General features: G+C 38.2%; 1 protein-coding gene across 2 annotated transcripts in view; it reads left to right on the top strand.

Annotated features, from left to right (window-relative positions):
* The window catches only part of PLCB1 (phospholipase C beta 1), a 669,260-nt gene that overhangs the window by 561,370 nt on the left and 93,578 nt on the right, over positions 1-14,312 (top strand). For both annotated transcript variants that reach the window (XM_020281914.2, XM_076010933.1), the window contains exon 27: positions 2,301-2,481. In XM_020281914.2, the coding sequence (XP_020137503.1) occupies positions 2,301-2,481 (181 nt within the window). The remainder of the gene's footprint in view (positions 1-2,300; positions 2,482-14,312) is intronic.

Raw genomic sequence — 14,312 nt, 5'->3', positions numbered from 1 at the left:
TCTATTGTTTTTATTTTAATTACCTGTTGAAATGATAATGTTTTATCTATATTAGGTTACATAAAGTATTAATATATTATTAAAATTAATTCCACTCATTCCTTTTCACTTTTTAAAGTGGCTACTAAAAGTTTTGAATTCCATATGTGGGGATAAAAAACCACATATGTAGCTCACATTGTATTTCTACTCGACAGCGCCAACCGTATCATGTCATTTCTGTCCTTGAATACTGCATTTAGTTTGTAGCTTCTGAGAAAAAAAAAATATGGGTTTGATAATTCTCCTTATCTGATTAAAGGAAACTTGCTTGCTCTTCCAGGAGAGATGAAGATTTTCTTGGTATTAAATTACCAAAGATTTTATTTTGAATCTCGTACAAGCAGCATTATACTGTGAAGGGATAAAGCCTTCAACCCTGTTTTCACAGACGACACAGAAACATTATTCACTTGGTTATTTTTTATACTGTCCCTAAAAACAATATGAAACAAAAAAATCTCTAAGCACCTAGTATCTAAAGATACACCAAAGGGAGCTTTTCCTCAAGTGTCAAAGCCACTGTAGTCTGGTTATACCCATCTGTCATCCATCCATCTTCCTTGATATACAGTCAAATTCTGAAAATACTTCAGAGTAATCAATGGATAGGTGTCAAATCCATTAGATTCTTTTCTAACTCAACTTCACTTTCCACATAATATGAAGAACCATTTATTCAAAAATAATCTCTGTCCAGACATGGTGTGCAATGATGTTATATTGCTCTTAAGAGCACAGGTTTTGCCCTTCTAGATCCCAGGGATCTCTGTCCTTGGGCAGGTTGTACTTCTATGCCCTTATGCTGTGTCCTTGGGCAAATTGTCTCTCTGGGCCCAGGTTCCTCAAATGTAAACTAGAGATGGTCACATCTATGTGTTGTGAGTGTGCCTGGCCCACATGCAGTCGTCAGTAAATGAGAGTTGCCTCTGCTGGGGTGGTTGTAGCTGATTGGAGAAATGCCTTGATGTTCTGGCTACACTGACTTTCTGCCATAACAGATGATGCATGTAACTTGTATTCATGCCAAAGAAGGGTCACCTCAACACTGCAGTGACGAGCCTTGTAGAATGTCCGTTCTCATTTGGCATTGCGAATAAAATTGCAAAAGGAAACTTTTGAGAGAATTCTGCATCCCTTCTTTGACAAAATAAGATCCTAACACCAATTTCAACTCCCTTCCCCACGAGTTGCCATTCATGCTGGCCTAATTCGAAGAAAAAGCAACCAGAATTAGTGACAGCTGATTCTAAGAAACTTCCTCTACCTGGTCTGTTGACTGCAAATGCAGTCTATGGAGCAGAGTCTGATGTGCTGCGTGACTTAGGTGGTGGCTTAGTCTTCTTTCTGGAAAAGGTTCTGTGCAAATGAAAAGAGCCTACCTGCTCTTTGCACCCTGTTCCCAGTAGTCTGTCTCCCTTTCTGTTGTTTCCTATAGGTGATAATACAAAATTTGACGGAATCACACCAAAAGTTAGTGAGACCTGCTTTAATTTATTTCAACATCACTTCTGACCTTCTAAATATCTGAAAAATGCAGAGAAAGCCATTCTGCTCAGAGGAAACACTCTAAATATTTTAAAATGGACTAATGCCATCTCTTTTTCCTTGTTAAGCTTTTTGAGGAAAGTGCCATTTGGTTAAAGATGTCGATGAAGTTGGTACAGCCCCCACAGAGCCTTATTTTCATTATGTGTCTTTGCTATTAAAGGTCTTAAGGAACTAGAACTCAGATGTCAGGTGGGAGGGTTATCGGCACGTGGCATCTACATGTGCTCTCTGTTTTTAATCCACATCGCTCCGGATGCAAAAATGTAGCACATCTTCAATTTCTCCTGACAGAATCCACTCAATGCAGAATCCTTGGGCTAAGAGTTTTCATAAGGGAAATGTAGCTGGCGATGACATTATGCAGGCCACATTTAAAAATAATAAAAAGATAAAAACCTTTAATTTTTTTATTAGACATCGTTTTCCCAAAGGGGAGTTTCATTCTCACCACCATGATGAGGACCCCCCTAGCTTCCTGGCTTGTCTTTTTGCCCCTGCCTCTCTCTAGAGCAGCAAAAATTTCATTCGCTCTCTGTGATTGGAGACCCCCGTTGCTAAGCTTGTCTTTCAGATCTCACCCTTCTCTCCAAGTGGCTTATCAAAATATTTCCAAACACAGTATTCTCTCTAGGCAGAACTACAGTGAGTAATCTTCCTTCTACCTTGCTATCACCTGCATGTTTTGTGAGTCAAGCTCTGTGTCTTTGCAGATCAGAGCCCAGTAGCCCTGACCATGGCTCATCAACGATTGAACAAGACCTTGCAGCTTTGGATGCGGAAATGACCCAAAAGCTAATAGACCTGAAGGACAAACAACAGCAGCAGCTGCTTAATCTTCGTCAAGAACAGTATTATAGTGAAAAATACCAGAAGCGGGAACATATTAAACTGGTAAGCCCAAGAAACATGATTTATGTTTGTACCACTCAAACCCTCTTTCCTATAGAAATGTTGATACTCTTGGATAACTTAAAAGAGATAAGAGCAGGTGTGACTGGCACCAACTTTGAGATTGTCCCGGCCACACAGTGTCCACCACACTGATATTTTATAAGCCCCGCTGTTCTAGCATCTTTACCAAACTCCTCTCTCTTTCTACAATGAGGCTATGTTGTTTTTTTTTTATTTTTATTAACTTATTTGGGGGTTATAATCATTTTAGGGAATCTTTGAAATCTCACAAGGAAGAGGAAGACATTTATCTGTGTTTAAGTAAATTAAGAATTGTTACAACTAAATTTTCACTTTTTTGTTTTGGTATTACTGGGCTTTGCAAGAACTGAAAAAAATTATGCAGTCCACTCACTTGTAGTTAGAAAAGTCGAAATCTAAATGGCCAGGATGGAATGTTCCTGAGGCTCCCTATAAAAGGAAATGCCATACTTTCCATTAATGATCAGTTTTTTCCTCCAAGATGTTTTCTCATGAATTGTGACATTCTCTGCATTGTCTTTGATGCCTGACACATAGTAGTGGCACAATAAATATTTGGTAACTGATAGATTAAATGAATTTAGCAATAAAGTAGTGTTGAAAACAAGCTTAGGCCAAAACAAAATAAGTGAGTAAGCTTGATAGAAATTAAAGTGGTGGATTCTAAAAGGTATTTGTATGCCCTGTCTATGTCTTTGCTGAGGTCTGTGCAAATAAGAGAATTCTGAGACTGTTTCTGCTTGTGGGGCTGGAAATCTGTAGATGATGTAGCCATCACTCTGTGATGGGTGATTCAGTGATGCTGTTGTTCTAGCACTGGTTCTTCAATGACAATATGCAATGTCGATCAAAATCACATGAATTACTTATCAAAAATCAGATTCTCCCTGGTTAAGTTCTTCTCAACTTGAGCATGCATCAGAATCACCTGGAGAGTTTGTTGAACTATGGATGGGTAGGCTCTTCCCTAAATTTCCAACAGGTGTCTTGTAGAGCTGGTGTTAATAATGCTTCTGATCCCAGGAGCACACTTGGAGAACCACTGCCCAGCACCTCAATGTGAGGCTCAGGATTTGTTTTTAATAAGCTCCACATGATTTGGATTACTTTGTTTATGAACGACTGACATAAGATTGAAGCAGTAGAAAAACAGTTAGGCATGGGTTGGGTGTAAGGAAGGGTTGCCTTGGTAGTGAAAATAAATTTTAATGGGTCACAATGGCTTTGAGACCCAGCTATAACCACTGCCTTGTGACTTTCTCTAATAACCCACCCCCTAGTACTCCAGGATATAATAATAATAATAATTAAAATACCAACTGTGTATTGAACACTCACCATGGAGCCATACACTGGGCTAAGCCTAATCCTCTCAACGACCAATGGAGTCTAGTGCTATTGTCAGGCCCATTTTGCAGGTATAGGAATTTATAGAGAAAGTTGGTGGCTTTCCCAAGGTTCCACAACTAGGAAGTGGTGCCTCTCGGATTTGAACCTTGGCCCTCGGACTCTAGAGCCCCGGCTTTATCACCGCTGTGTAGATGCCTCTGCAAATTTTGATTTCAAGCCAGTGCCATGAGAAGGAAGGCGATTGTTCTGCATGTCCTACCCATGCAGAGCACCAACAGTGACCTCCTTAATTATGACAACTGGGGTACTATGCCTCTTTCTCTTTTCAACAGCTTTTTTCACATACCATATAATTCATTCATTTAAAATGTACAGTTCAATTTTTTAGCCTATTCACAGAGATGTATAATCATCACCATACTCAATTTCAGAACATTTTCATCACCTCAAAAAGAAACCCTCATTCATTTATTTATTCAACAAATACTTATTAGACACATGCTCAGTAAATATTTTTAAACAGTGGTAGATAAAAATGACTTTTTTCTCCCTAGTCTTTAGGGAGCTTACTTTCTAGAAGGGGGAATCAGACCATAAATACAATAAGTTGGTAAAATAGGTAGTATGTTAGCTAGTAATGAGAGCTTAAAAGAAAAATAACACTGGAATGAGGAAATAGGGAGTAGGGATTTGGGGGAAGGAGGCTGAACTTGCTTGGCAATTTTAAATAGAATAGGCAAGGAAGGACTTTCTGAGAAGGCAACATCTGAGTTAGAAGATGAAGAACTGACTTGTGCAAACATATGGAGGAAGATTTTTCTGGGCAGAAGGATTGACATGCAAAGACTCTGGGCTGAGAATAGGCCTAGGTGTTGGAGGAACAGCCGGGGAAGCTCTGTCTAGAGAGGATTATACTGTATCAGGTCAGAGAGATGGAACTTTTCGGGTGGGAGACACATCTTTTAGGGTTTTCAGGCCTCTGTAAAGCCTCTTGGTTTCACTGGGAGTGAGGTGGGAGCTGTTGGAAGGTTCTGAGCAGAGGACTGACATGATCTGTAAAAACTTTCCATGAGGACCACTCTGGAGATATGTTGCCCAGAAGTGTGCCCCAGAAAAGGGCATTCCTAAAGCACGATTCAGACCAGCGGTGGCTCAAGGGGCAAAGAAGTCCTGGGATCTCCAACAGATGATGCAAGCTTGACTAACAGGGTGAATATTACTTAGAAGTCTAGACATCCCAGCCATAATCATCTGGAGTTTCCCCAGGGCCCCAACTCCTAAACAAGACCACATTCCCCAAGGAAAGAGACGTGGCAATTCAGAAGAGACGTAGCAGAATAATAAGGAAACCCACTACTCACGGGAGATTCCTGAAACAATTCAGAGGACGGATGAAAACAGAAGCCCAGAGATGCCAGGAAGGCCTCTTGGAAAGAAAGAGATTTGAGCTGAAGAAATAGGTACAGACATCATAAGAAAGAGCTGCAAAATCTCAGCATCCTAGGAACAATACCCAAGCAAGAGGCTCCATATGAAATCCGATGGATGAAAGTGTGGAAAGCAGTTCAGTAGCTTTTCTCCTGGAGGAAGGAAAACCCAGCTAAGCTTGTAGGTGGGAACATCCCAGTTGAGGAGCTGGGGAAGGGGGAAAATCCTACTGGAGGTGGCAACTCCACCATATGCCCTTCTAATTCCTCCCTAAGAAGGAGTGTGAGTGTATGTTGTAAAAGTTTAGAAGAGTTTTCAGAAAAAACATAAGCACACGTCCAAGCCAGCCTGGCCCTTTCGGACCAAATGTGAGCAACCTCCTTAAAGTGTTCACCCCTTTACCACTGTGTCTGTGGATTTGGGTTTCAGGTAAAGCCCCAGTGCCTGTACAGGACTTTATTAAGAAGGCTACTGCCCAAACACCTTTGATTTAGAACCATACAAAGTTTATTTTATATCCATTTGGGGCATTTACAATTTATGCTGCGTGCTTTTTGCTGTGACACGTGTACCAGAGCTTCCCATCAGCTCTGTTTGTAATAACCAGAAATTGTTCTGCCAGGAAATCTTTTGACTGAAAGGCACCCAGAAGAGTTAGTTCTGTCTTTGGTGGCAGTTCTGAATGAGGAACAGGCCTCCCAGGCTAAATTAGACAAACAGAAGTGTAATTAAAAAATGAGTAAGCCCCAGGTTAAAAGGAGTATTTGGTTGATGAGGAAAATTAAGCAGAAGATATTTCATCTCCCAAAATTGCTTTGGGGATTAAATACCAACGTGCTTTGGTTAAGGATCATACATTTCAAATCCACACCCGCAGTTCAAGGTTGGAGAGAGAACCCACGGCATCAATTGGACCCCTGTCCAATGTTTATTGGAAACTTAATATTTGCACAACATTCTCATGAACACTGGAATTAAAAATGAATAAAACATGGTCATCACACACACTCAGGGAGTGTGTATAATAAACAGTTCTAATAGTGTGTGATAAATGAAATAATGAAGGCATCAGCAAGTTGACATGAAAGCACAGATGTGGGAATAATTTACCTAACTCTATAAATTGATTAGTCTAAAAATCCTTTGGGTTGAAATGGGAAATACAGTGTACTCTTCAGAGGTTGATCATCAAGCTGGATGGATATCTATTGGTGACAAAGTCATTGTTCCAGTGGAAATTGCTCCCATGGTTCCCTGCCTATACTTATAACAGAAGATTATTACTTAAGTTAGAAATGAATGAAAATAAACTGGTAGTTCCCCCATCCATGGTGTTCTTGCACCCCCTGAAATCTCTCCATGAGTAGCCTGGGTGTTTGTGGACTCCAGTTGAGTATCCCTGCTCCAGGGAGGAACTGCAGGATTGAGGAGTCTGTTCTAACTTGTTTATCTATTGTTCATCAGCTGCCATAGGTTGACCCTGTGTTTTATCTGTACCATTAGGATTAGGCTTTAATTTTAGAAGTGACTTTGGTAAGTGGTAGAAATTCTTAAGGGTCCACCTGAGGGTTTGCTGAGCCCTGGCACTGCATCAAGACTGGATACCCATGGCCGAGCAAGAAGGGGTTTAATGGTGGTGTTCACAGGTTTGCTTCTCAGTCACAGGAGTGCTTATCCCACCATTTTGTCTTCTTCCTTCTTGCTCCTTTTAGTGGCTTCACGAAGAGATTTGCTCATGTCCTCTGAGTCACCATACGCTTTATCCTCTGCAGAGCCTTGCTTTTGCTTTGCTTCCTACCTTTTCTCTTCTTCCTCATGTTTGAAGTCTGCATCTATTTCTACCTTCCTTCACATTGACCTTAATGGCTCACGTTCTTCTTAACACACCCTCCTGTCTGTCCCACCAGCAATCACTTTGGGATCCAAACCAACACTAGTACCCGTCAACCTGAGTTCAGTCCCAGGGCATTGAAAGTTGCATTTCAGACCAAAAGCTCTGGATGGATATTGATCTGCTATAAATGGACTGGCCCATCAGGATGGGGGTGTTTGGGGAGCTTGGATCAAATGTCCTCATTTTGAGCCTCTGCTCCCTTCACTGAGTAACTGTGTGACCACTCTGAACTTCAGTTTTCTCATCTGTCCAATGGAGATGAGTAATTCTCATCTCATTGAATTATAAGGTAGGGTGACAAGACAATGGATGTAAAACATTGTTTTTACTGAAAGTCTTTTTTTGTGCCCTACATTAATTGACTAGGAAATCTATACATACTTCAAATATAAATGTCTGTTACAGTTTTTGATATCCTGCCACAGCTTGAGGGAACTCATCATCTTCTTCTGGATGACTTCTGTCAGTGCCATGTGCTATTCCAACTGTTTGGGAGCCAAGCTTGAATTTCCTCCCCTCTGTGGTCGCCCTGCTGAAGGGTATGCACTTCTTGCAGAGTCAGAAAGTATCTAGTTACAGTGTCAGAAAGTATCTCTACTGTTGGTGGCCGTAACGTTATCTGTCTTCCTCCAATATTCTGACTTTAACATAGGATCATTTTTCTCAAGAAGCAAATGAGTTAGCTTTCCCCAAAATTTTGTGTTTTCTTTTTTTTTTTTCCGTGAAATCTTTGAGACACATGCATTTTCCACTAAACAGAAAATGGCAAGTAAGAAAGATTTTAGTAGTGAAATAAGGAATGAAATCATTGACAAAATGGAAGGTGTTTTTGTCAATTTTCCTGATTATTACTGTAATGGAGTTGGTTATACACACACAACATGTTCATACATACATATACATACACATATATACAAATAAGATCCAAATCTATAAACTGTCTTTTTTTTTTTTTTTTTTTTGAGACAAAGTCTCACTCCATCACCTGGGCTAAAGTGCAGTGGTGTTGTCACAGCTCACAGCAACCTCAAACTCCTGGAATCAAGGGATCCTCCTGCCTCAGCTTCCCAAGTAGCTAGGACTACAGGCATGCACCACCATGCCTATTTAATTTTTCTATATTTTGTAGAGATGGGGTCTCTCTCTTTCTCAGGCTGGTCTTGAACTCCTGACCTCTAGCAGTCCTCCCGCCTCAGCCTCCCAGTGCTTGGATTATATGTGTGAGCCATCATGCCTAGTCCTATTTACTACCTTAAATTTTCTTTTTTCACTTATCATTATGTCATGGACAGTTTTTCACAAAAGGTTATTAGTGGCTTTTTAATGGCTTCATATTATTTCATTGTACAAATGTAGCTTAATTTATTTATCCCATTCCCTGTTGATGCATGATGTTTTCAGTTTCTTTTACTGTCGACGCTATTACAATAATGCTGTGGAGAACATTGTTCAAGAATTGCTGACAAATTGCCCTCCACAGAGGTTATGCCAAGATGTGCTACCACCAACAGTGTCTGACATCCACACTCTTTCCACTGTGGGGTTTTATCTATTTTTTTTTTTAATAATTTCTGCCAGAGAAAATGGTTAGAAATATTGATCTTAAATCCCATGACTTTAATTATAAGCTAGGATGAGCATATTTCTCTATGTGTACTGGCCATTTGTGTTCCTTTTTGCCTGTTCACATCCATTCCCTATTTTCTATATTCTCCTCTCATTTTGACCCACAGAATTCATGTTGTACTTTTCATTTATTATTATTAGGAGGTTGAGAAAATTAGACAGTATTAAGTATGCTTATATAATCATTCACCAAAAGGTTTTGAAGACTTGTTGTGTTCTATGTACCAGTAGAGATATTCGGTATGGATGAGACCTAATCATTGTTCCTGCCCTTAGGGGTTTGAAGTGGTTAAGAGCACAGGTTGTGAGCATATTAATAACTATTAATAGTATGCCCATTTTTATCAGTTAGTTTGGTTACATACAAACACCCCAAAATGTATTGGCTTAAAACAACAACCATAAATTTAGCTCATGATTCTGTGTATCGGCAATTTGGACTTGACTCAACTAGATGGTTTGTCTAGTCTTGACTGGGCTCACTCATGCATCTTCGGTTCAGCTGCCAGTCACTTAGGAGCTCTGCTCCTGGAGGTCAGCTGACTATAGCTGGGTCAATGCAGGTGACTGACCTACTGTGTCTCCCCATCAAGCAGGCTGGTCTGGGCTTCTTCAAGGGGAAGTTGGAAAGGATTCCAACTAGAGCAAATGGAACTGTGCAAGGTCTCTTGAGAAGTCCTGCAACTTCCTTATCATTCTGTTAGCCAAAGCGAGTCGTAAGATTCACACAGAGTTAAGGGCTAGGGAAATAGACTTTATCTCTCATTTAGAGCAGCTGCAAGTCGCAATACAAAGAGTATGGATACAGAGAGAGAATTAAAGCCATTTTTGTAAAAAATCTATGCACAGCCCTCATAATTTGGATGTGAGATTCAACAAAATAATTCACGAAAACTTAGCACGGTACCTAGAATATATATAGTCATCATTCTTTACCAAAGGACAATTTGCACATAATTTAAAGTGAGGAGACCTGACTTAACATTTTTAGTTATGTAAATTAGCTAAATTATTTCACCTCTTTATCTGTATTATCACTTCTAAAACAAAAAGTTGTATAAGTACACTTATAAAGTCTCCCTCTGACTGTCATGCTCATTTCCCTGAAATTATAGAATGTAGACATGATCCAACTCAGACATATTAAAATAATAATTAGAGGTTTTAGTTTAAAGCAAAAGACTTCTCAACTTTGGTTTTTCTCCCTTCCTGTGTACATGATATATGTCATAATATATTTTATGGTGCCAATTGTTGACTATTTAGGAAAGATTAAGGAAGAAAAGCCAGTCAACAGAACCATACCTAAACGTAAAGCAAAGAATAGCTTTGACTTTTGTAGACTTAAGGAAACTTAGGGAACAGAAGAGTCCTGCCATAAGGAACATTCCAAAATAGAATCCTTAAATCTGATCATTTAGTTTGTGCCCTCTGGAATTATAGGACTTATGCATTCCATCTGGCAAGTGAGGTGTGCTGAAATGATATATTTTGCATTAAGAAAAAAAGTAGCTGATGTGCTCTGGTGTTTATCTTCATGGGCAGCTCTTCTAGGCCTGGCTTCCAAACTGTGTAGAGCTCATGAGTTATTGCCCCAGATTAGTTAAAAACCACAAGACAAATTTTGTCTCTTTTAGTCGGGTCTCCTTTGCTAAGTATTCAAAAACATTAATTTGCTACATTATTGCTTCCTTCCCACATCTGAGGGATAATATTTATTTTATTTATTCTAAATTAAGTGGCCTTGACATCTTAGAATTATGATGCCTTATCCTAAAATTTTAGTGGTTTGATTGTTTTTTTACTGGTATTAGATATAATAATTAGATATAATTAGATATAGTAATTAGATATAACAATCTAATTATATCTAGATATAATAATCTCATGTAATTTAATCAGATGCAAATGTTTTTTTATTCTCTTTTATTTTAATTAAGAATTCCAAAATTGTATTGTTGGTGATTCCACACTACTTTTCAATAACTCTTCATTAGCATTTATAATTACAAAGGACTAATTCCTTGGTCTATTATAAATTCTTACTTGAAGCTATGGACCATTTTAAGTGAAACTTCTTTTGTCACAAAAATAAATATTTCATGACCATAAATCTCTACTTTTTATTATTTTCGGAATATTTTTAGACCGTTGTTGAATTCTAAAAACACACTTGTAACCATAATTTTATAATTTATCAAAGAAACTTTTGAGATAATTTAGTTCTATACTTTACCAATGAGGAAACAAGACCCAAATAATTGAGATGGCACAACCCAGGCATCACCTAGGCTGATGAAATACCTAAGCTATGGCTCTCTTTATCAAATTTCTTAATTTTCCAAGAGTTTTTAAATATTTCCAGTTGATAGCTTCATAAAAGAATATCAGAAATATCATTCAAGGAAGTATATTACATTGACCCATGTACATCTCCCAGAAAGCTAAAAGGCTGGCATTTTACTTTAGCATAACTTGAAAGAAAAATAATTTTAAATGTTATGGGTTCATTAGATGAACTTATTTACATTGAATAGCAATGTGGTCCAGACTTTTATTTATTTCTTTGTCCAGCAAGGAAAAAATTACAAAGATCACTTAAATATTTAGATTCAAATAAGCAACTGTAATTTCTATTTAGCTATGGAAATTTTAAAAAATAATAATTTCATAGGCATGAAAGAATATCTCATGGAATGATCAAGATGGTTGCCCTTTTGTTGAGACTTTCTCTTCCTTCTGAAAAGAAAAGGGAGCAAATGAAGATTATCCTCTCCAAATGAACAGGGCCCTCTGTGCTCACAGTTGGGCCATCAATACTAGCAGAACATTGTAGTTGCTCAGTAAATACTCAGTGAATGAATGAATATTTCTCAATTTGAATGGCCAGTACACATCCCGGTGTCAATACCTACCTTATATTTTAGTAGTCAGTAATGTCTCTGTAGATCATTACTCAGTATAGATGCATCATAAGTCAGTTCTTTGTAGAAGAAAAACAAATGATGTACAATGAAAAAGAGTGGATGCTTTGACTAGCAGAGAAGAAGGAGATATCTTCTCTAGATGTTAGTGGAAGAAGAAGGAAAACGTGCTATGCCTGAAGTGTGAACACTCCATACTTGGCTTTGTGCCCATTTTCCAAAATTATCTTTCCTAGAAGAGACTCCAAATATACCAATTTCTGTCCACATATTTTTTTTCATCCCTTTTGAGTTAGAGTCAAGGAATTATTCTCTCCCATGGAAACCATTTTCTCGCCATCAAATGACCAAACTAAGTGAAATTTAGCATGGAGTTGAGAATAAGCATGAAATTATGTTCCCTAGGGCTTGTCTTTTAACTCCTTAAAAGGTTTGGAACATTTAACTCAAAGTGTTGTCATGAGTGGTAAACAAAGTAATTGAGATGCGTCTATTCCTTTGGGGCAGAAAAATCATATTAAAAGTTAAAATTAAATGTTTGCTGCATTTCAGTTTGCCACGTACCCTCTTGGTTTATTTCCTAAGAATTCTAAATTAATTTTCACTTCTTTTCTACTTTTAATAGACAGTTTACTTTCAGTGAGTTTTGTGACTGATAAATTATTGAATGGTTCTTTGAGTAGAGCCTGCCTGCTAATAAATACACCAAAAGTTAGTATGCTTTGCCCTTAGGTTATTCAAAAGGTACTTCGATTACTGTATAAAAAATCACTCTTCTGGGTCCTGTTTTCATATCTGATGCAATAAAAATTCAGAACCCAAAACTCAAGAGGTTTCTCCATCTTATTTGGGGAGTAAGCAGAGAAATTTTTCATTTCTATTTTTTTTTGGTCAGGATTCTCTTGACTGCAAGCAACAGAATCACATGTTGAATTTAGGCAAAAAGAGTGTATACTAGAAAAAAGACAGATCACATAAGAAAGGATTGACTGTCCAACACCACCCCTGCTTCTGCTTTTTGCTGCATATTAGTATTATTCTTCCCAAAACAGCAAACAGACTTCCCCTTGTCAGGACGTAGAGGCACCAACCCCTTCTGAGTTTTCTTTTTCCATTGACATGTAAGAAATAAGTTTTTCCCGAACCTCACAAGGTTTTCCCCAAGATGATTGGGGAAGTTTGCATATGTTTTTGGTTAAGCTTGCAACCAGAAATTTAACCAAATGATTGGTCAAGCTTACAACCAGAAGTCAGAGCATAACTAACCCAACTTGGATCAAAGCCTTTCCTGGACCAATTACCTTGGCCAAAGGATGGGAGTTAAAGAATGCAACAGCTCCCACCAGGAATCGGCAGTAGAGTCAGTTCTCAAGAAAGCACTCGAAGTTCATCCCAGAGCAGTAGTACTGAGTAGAGAAAACCACAAGCGACCCTCAAGCCCTCTCTTTGTAGAGTAGGGAAGAGATAAGTGTGTGTGTGTGTGTGTGTGTGTGTGTGTGTGTGTGTGTGTGTATGTATATATACATATATATCGAGAGAGAGAGATGTGTGTGCATATATATGTGCACATATATGTGCACATATGCGTATATGCATATATATATGCACATATATAATCCCATTTCCAGTTTAATGTGAGTTTAACAATAGCAGCATTCTATAAACAAAATCACACTATTAATCATTCTGCCTCCTGTAACTTAAGTAGACTAAGTTTAAATGAAAATAATAAATGATGTATGGGCAGAATAACACTAAAAATGATGGTCTTAAAAAAAAAGAAAAACAATAGCTGGGAAGGGCAGAATGTTACAGAAAGGGCTCTGTAGTAAGAGAGTGTTGGGACTGAGCATAGTAGAAGGACATTTACATATTTGTCATATTAAACACAGTTGTTCTTTTAAAACACATTCTTTGGAATTCTAAGGAACACTATATTCATTACTTCCATGCAAAAGCCACATTAAAAAAAATACACCTAAAACAACAATTCAAAGTACTGTTAAAATTTAAAAAAGCAAAATCACATAGCTGAATTTCACATTAAGGCATCTGTTCCTAAAGGCACAAACTTTAGCTTGTTAAACACTGCAACTGTATAGTTTTAAAAGTATTTCCAATAAGGCAACTCATGGCTTGGATGTTAAATTCCATAGGTATTACTAAGGTTGGGGTCAGTGTAGTTTTGAAACTTATAAGATTTCATTCACAATCATTTTTTAGTACCTATTTTGTGTAGAGCCTGGGATTCCGAAAAATTATTATTAAGAAAAAGATTAAAACTATGGTGCTCAAATGGTGGTAGTGCTCACCAGGGATTCGGAAGTGGGGGGAGACCCACGTCTTAGGGATATGGCGAGCACCGTGGAGGGGGAGGGCTTACCTCTAACCCGTCTAAATGAGAGTCAAAGATGTAAATGTAACCAAAATGTCAAAAAAAAAAAACCAAAAAACATAACAAAACAAACAAACAGAAAAAATGTTTATCGGGTGGTGGACAGGTGGGAGAGGGGAGGAGGGGACAGGTGTATACTTACATAATGAGTGCAATGCGCACCACCTGAAGG

Source organism: Microcebus murinus, chromosome 16 (assembly GCF_040939455.1).
Source record: "Microcebus murinus isolate Inina chromosome 16, M.murinus_Inina_mat1.0, whole genome shotgun sequence".
In the NCBI taxonomy this organism is placed as follows: Eukaryota; Metazoa; Chordata; class Mammalia; order Primates; family Cheirogaleidae; genus Microcebus; species Microcebus murinus.
This window is presented reverse-complemented; position numbering and strand designations above follow the sequence as displayed.